The following is a 6,000-nucleotide window of genomic DNA, read 5'->3' as shown; positions in this document are numbered from 1 at the left end:
GAGTGTAGACTTTGCTTTTCACCTTTCCAAAGGAAATAAGTATGTCGACAAATACAGGGGTTAATATACAGAGCATGCCAAGTATTTTTGAACAAACTTTAATGAGCCATAACTAGCAGATGCTATAGTGTAATCTATCCAATTCCTTTTCAGTTTCAAGTCTGACACAGAAAACGAAAAAGCACACTGTACTCATATATCTTGTTGCTAACCACAATGACTCAGATCACCAGGTTTTTGTAAGTGACAAGGACCTTCATTTAGGGTTGGGAAAGAGCTAGAGGCCTCTGGTGAAGAAATATTTTCTATGATGAAGAGAAAAATTATTCTCAGCAAGTCAGACGTCACCAGGATAATTAAGTTCAACCAGCAGATCCTGGACAAAATCAACAATAGCCTCAGTGGATCAATGAAGACTAGCAACAAGCAGATCAAAGTAGCAGAGTCTACTACCAGATATAAAGATAGGTACAAGTCCTACATCATCATCAATGAAGCCAACAGCCCACAATGCCAAAATTTCAATGAGGGCTGTTATGGTAGGTTTTAAGAGTTGTGAGGAACTCTTGACCATGGCATGAAATCACTTCCATGTCCACTTAGTAAATTTGCTTTGTGTCTCACTTTTGTAATGGTTACACAATGCATTCGGTATAATTCGTGTATTGTTTTATATAAAATTTAGAAATTTAATAAACAGACAGAACCAAATATTAAACATTTTGCAAGTAATCAAGACAGAGATGAGAAGGAAAAAATGTCTATTTATTCTGCAAAACAGAATTTCTAACCATCCACTGAATGTAGTTGTATTGTTGAAAATATGAATGAGCAAATTGTTGCCGAGTTAATGAAGCAGGTGGAATTGTGGGAGGAGAGTGAAATGGATTTGGAACAGGTAACACAGGTGGTCTTTGTGAAACTGACTGACAAGCTTGGGGCATCCAATTGGCCCATGTATAATGATAGGGATATGAGGGATAAAATAAAGGATAACCAGTCAGGGATTGCCATGGAAAACTGGGGTTGTGACCAGCAGAAGTTTTGTGACATGGCTCACTTACATCTGAGGATATGGAAGAAAGAGAATCAGAAAAACTGTATTCTGATGATGAAGAAGACTCAGAGAAGTCATCTTCTTCTGAATAGGAACTTGAAATATTTGAAGTTGTTGAAGAATCACTGTCCTCACTTAAAGAGAAGTCCTCCTTTAGTCGATCAGGTTGCACATGGACCGAACCAAATTTCAAGTTGTTGCTCTTATTCTTTACAGGAACAAACTTCTGTGGCACATCAATTGGCTTAGACCTCAAAGAGCCTGCATTGCGTGGTGTCTTGTGATTCTCAGTTTTGATTTTAGATACAGAATCATTTGGACTAAGTTCACCACTGACTTCATCTCTTTTTAAAGAAACTTGCAATTTGGAAGAAGTATTAGTTTTCTCGAAGACTAAATTGTAACGCTGTCTTTCACCCTTATTAACCAATGTTTTAGCATCATCAGTAATGCAATCATCTTTGGAAAGGTTCTCTTCAGCACACTGCACATTTGTCACAGCATTTACAGGCAACACCACAGAGGATGCTTCTTCACCATCTGCTGACAACATTTTTGGCTCTGAGATATTATCCTTGTTGTTGACATTGTTCTGATTTTGCTGCTTACTGGAAGAGATAGGTTGGTTATCATAAATTTCATTCAGCAGTTTGGCTGAAGATTGTCTGTAAAATTTGTTCAGTATGCTACTTACATTTGGGACCGATTCCAAGCATAAAGGAGCAGTTGTAGGCATAAGAGATTCTATATTTTCACACTTAGGCTCATTGTCATTAATTTGGAAAGACTTGAATTTTTTACAAAGTTCAGAATATTCACCAACTTCTTTTGATTTCTTGTACTGAGGAATTGTTCCCCAAGGCCAAAGGCCATCGACTTGATTGTTCAAACAGGAGCTTGTGGATTTTTGTGACATAGATGCTTGGTGGTGGTTATTGTCTGCATCTACTGATAAAACATGGTGAGTACCATTAGTAGCTCTAATACAAGAAACATCTGAAATATGTTCTTCTACAAGAAGTTCATCAATATTTTCTGTTGACGTTGCACAAGTATCAGGTTTCTCTATGTGACTATCGACAGCAGTAATCGTTGCCTTGGCAACATGACTGAGTTCTTGTTGGTGGACCTCATTGCTTTCTGTTGGAATGACAGCAGTCAGGTCTCTGTGTGAATGGCACTCATCTTGGTCTCCTGTAGATTTAACAATATCATAGTGTGTCTGTTCATGAAATAGAACATCATTTGCTGATGCAATTTTAGGCTCGGGTTTTTGTTCATGGCTCTCAGTATCATTCAATGTATCTAGACTAAGTCCACCTTGGTTCCACTGGTCATATTTCAATGAAATATCATCAGAAACATTTGAGCTATCTTGTTTTTCACATACCTTAAATATTTCAATTTTAGCTTCTTCAGACGCATTATTGTTACCCTCACTCACTTCAGATGACTCTGAAAGTTCTATAGACATCTTGTCATCACACTGGTTGTTGTGCTTAATAGATCTTTCACGAGTTTCCTTTGTTTTTATGTCTTTGTTTCCAGTTTTCTCTGCTTCAAATAAAGCTGTACCCGTGGATGTTTCCAAGTGGACATACCCGGAATTTTGGTCAGAAAAGTAATGCTGTAATTCTTGATCAGAATTTGATTTCATTTCTATTTCTGGGGATGGAATCACTGGATGATTATTAAGTTTATCAGAATGATTGGAATACTTTACAGGATTGTTTTCTGAGAAATTTTTTACAGATGTTAAAGAAGATTCTGTGTCCAGGTTGTTACAATTTCTGTCTTGCTTAGTTGGAATGGTTTCTGAGAGAACAAGATCATCCAGAGAAACATTTGGAGAAGAGCTCTTTTCCGATATAAGTTCATGTGGTATAGGATCTACAATAATAATATAATAAAACACAAAGAATAAATCATAGTATAAATATATACAGAAATAAGGAAATGCAATGTTGCTTTACCCCAAAACCCATTTTTTCCACACAGACAATCTCAGTTTGACAGACCTCACAATCCTGCATTACCATATCAACAAGTTCCGAAATAGAGCCCGATCTGGCATTGGTTGAATCAAACACTACAGATCTACAATTAAGCATAGCTCTCTGAGGCATTTGAGAAATGGTGTCATTAATTATGAAGTCAAACATAAGTGATAAAAGTGCATGCGTCACTCATATCAAATGGAGGTGATAGGCTCTTCTGCCTTGGTTTAAACCATCTTGAAATGTTATCTCAATAAAAACAGGAGCTGGTTGGAGGTAAATCTTATATCACAAATGAATAGTCAAACAAAGGAATATGCTCAGAGTGTGTAACAGTATACATGTATCTTTCAATGTGTGTCTGCCTATCTTATTACATACATGCATCACCATATCAGAAGGTATTCGTTAGTGTCTACATATTTGTGAATGTGAGCGTTTGAAAGACAAACAAAAACAAAGATATGTAAAGTGAGACAGATAGAGAAAGAAAGGGGACAAAAGGGAGAGACAGACAGACTGACAGCACACGCACACATGTGCGTGTGTGAGTGCATATGTACTTCTGACAGTTTGTGTATGCGTAAGCGCATGTGCAAATTTTTTTTGTCTCAGATAGGCAGGAACACATCCAGAGAGACACATATACTCTCTACATCATATATCAGACTCCATTAAAAAATGATGGATATTTTCATGAATTTCTGATATTTTAATGGTTGTAGGTGAAGCTGGGAACAACACAGCTGATGTTTCAATACCTGAATACAATACTCAATTTTGTCCAACTATTTTTGGGACCAAATCCCTTGGGATTATACTTTGTTTTACAAATCATATTTTGAGGGTTAAAACTTGCAGAAGGCATTTGGAGTAACCATACACTTCCTTTACGAATTTGTAAACAGTTGCTAATGGAAGAAATTGATATAGGAATGATTCGGTAATCTAATTTTTCCAGTTAGTCATCCATTACTTCAAACTAGCAAGTACAATAAAGGTTATACTTTGCTGATGTGATCAGAATAAGGCAGAAAGATGTTCAAACTTATTGCTCATATTTGCAAAAAAAAAAATTTTTTTTAATATTTGTCCCGGACTAATTTTTTCCTTCATTACATAATTACTTTTTTCCTTTACAGTAAGGTAATAATTATATATGTTGATTCTTGTTCATTAAATTCGTTAACATTAACTTACCTCCTGTTCCTTATTTTAATACTAATAGTGTCTGGATTATCTAATCTCCAAATACACTTTTAACCTTAACCTGTTTAACCCTGGGTAAGCCCTGATTAAGCAAACTTAGGATCAAAAGTGTTTATCCTAACTAATGTACTTGTTTTTTTTATTATTTCTTTTATCAAACAGTAAAGTATTGTTTGAAGGAGATTTTGAGGCTACTTCCAGCAGGTGGAGCAACCACATAGTGTTTCTCTCACTAGTATATATTTTTAGACCTTCTGCAGCTTTGTAATATGGCAAAGATGAAAGGCAAATATAAGTTTGAATCACAAAACAACAGCTTGTAACCTTGGTGTTGAAGTGACAATTTTTTTCTTTGAAGTGGGAAGGACAGTATTTAAGTTTTTAAGACTAATGGGAAGTGAAGGCATAGTCCCCAAACCTGGCCTAAGTCAAGTCTAGTACCCAAACAGTATTAAGTTAAAACAAATTAAGAGCCTAAATGAAAAAAAGCAGCCAAATTTCTTTCAGATAAAACCCTTTAATCTTAAAAAAGGAATGATATACCAGTCCATGTCATCCAGAATATAGAAAAAGGTTACTGATGAAATAAATTTGATCATAGATTTGATTGATCAGGGCTGAATAGAGGCTAACATAACAATTCTTCACAGGTACACTGGGTGAAGGGTTAATTAACCCTTGTACTAGCATATTTCTGTGAAATGTAACTGCATTCGTTGCAACTAATTTCAATAATAATGAAAACTTTAATAAAATAACTGTTATTATTAAGCTGGTGTTTGGAACATAAATTAACACAAAATTTTGATGGAAGATCTTAATCCAGATCACTTTGAAACAAGAAATTTGTATCCTAGAACCAGAAGATAATTCAGACAGGTTAAAATTAAAATAAATAACTATTAGTTTCTGAATTATCTCCCCTAATGTCACTGCCAAAATAATTGGAATAATTTTAACTTTTCAGCATTCAAATTTCTCTGTAAAATGTAATGCTTATTTATTAACATTAATACATATTGGTCATGCATTACCTCATAGATTTGAGATTTCAATGACATGATTGTTTACTTTTAGAATAATATTGTAAGGTAGCCGTAAGAGGCTGGATTTGGTCAGTTTGAAGATAAAAGAGGTAGATTATTTTGGCCAGATATGGCTGGATTAAATATTAAAGGGTTAAAGTTTGGGGTGCTGAATCTGAATATGTAATTGGTTTGCTAGACTGGCTAAAGCTAAGATAGTCGAAGACCCCATATTTGAGATTCCACCATGCTTAATCTCCTAAGCCTCTGTTACCTTTATGACATACAATAGTTGCAGAATTGATTTTTTAACATCAGGTTGGCTAATCTATTTCATATCAAATGTTGGAATAAAAAATACTTTTGTTTTTATTATCTGCTCTTTTATATTATGGCAGATACCTCAGCTCTTGTTTCCTCACTGAAATCTCTAAGATTTTCTGAAAACCTGTCCAAGTGGCTATGGAGGGAGTGTACTTTTATTTTCAAAATCGTTCAGTATTCTTTCCACCAATTCTTCATATTTTTCTGCTTTCATGCTCCCCAAGAAATGTTCAATGACTGAGAACTTCACCAAGCAGAAATTTTTAAAAGCATTCATATATTACAAAAAACTAGAATCTATGATGAATTTACAAATATGAGAATCAGCAAGAAGTTCTCTTGCAACGATCTATAAATATACTTGAAGTAATCACCATCTCTGTCAAAA

The 6,000-nt window shown here is 34.9% G+C and overlaps 1 protein-coding gene across 4 annotated transcripts in view; it reads right to left on the bottom strand.

The window, feature by feature from the left end:
• Positions 1–744: 744 nt before the first annotated feature.
• The window catches only part of LOC115212042 (probable ATP-dependent RNA helicase DDX20), a 25,297-nt gene continuing 20,041 nt past the window's right edge, over positions 745–6,000 (bottom strand). For 3 of the 4 annotated variants that reach the window (XM_029780845.2, XM_036503024.1, XM_036503025.1), the window contains one exon: positions 745–2,947. In XM_029780845.2, coding sequence (XP_029636705.1) covers positions 762–2,947 — 2,186 coding nt within the window. In that variant the 3' untranslated portion in view covers positions 745–761. The remainder of the gene's footprint in view (positions 2,948–6,000) is intronic. The other variant, XM_036503023.1, reaches the window with a different exon arrangement.

This window comes from Octopus sinensis, linkage group LG5 (genome assembly GCF_006345805.1).
Source record: "Octopus sinensis linkage group LG5, ASM634580v1, whole genome shotgun sequence".
NCBI classification, from domain to species: Eukaryota; Metazoa; Mollusca; class Cephalopoda; order Octopoda; family Octopodidae; genus Octopus; species Octopus sinensis.
This window is presented reverse-complemented; position numbering and strand designations above follow the sequence as displayed.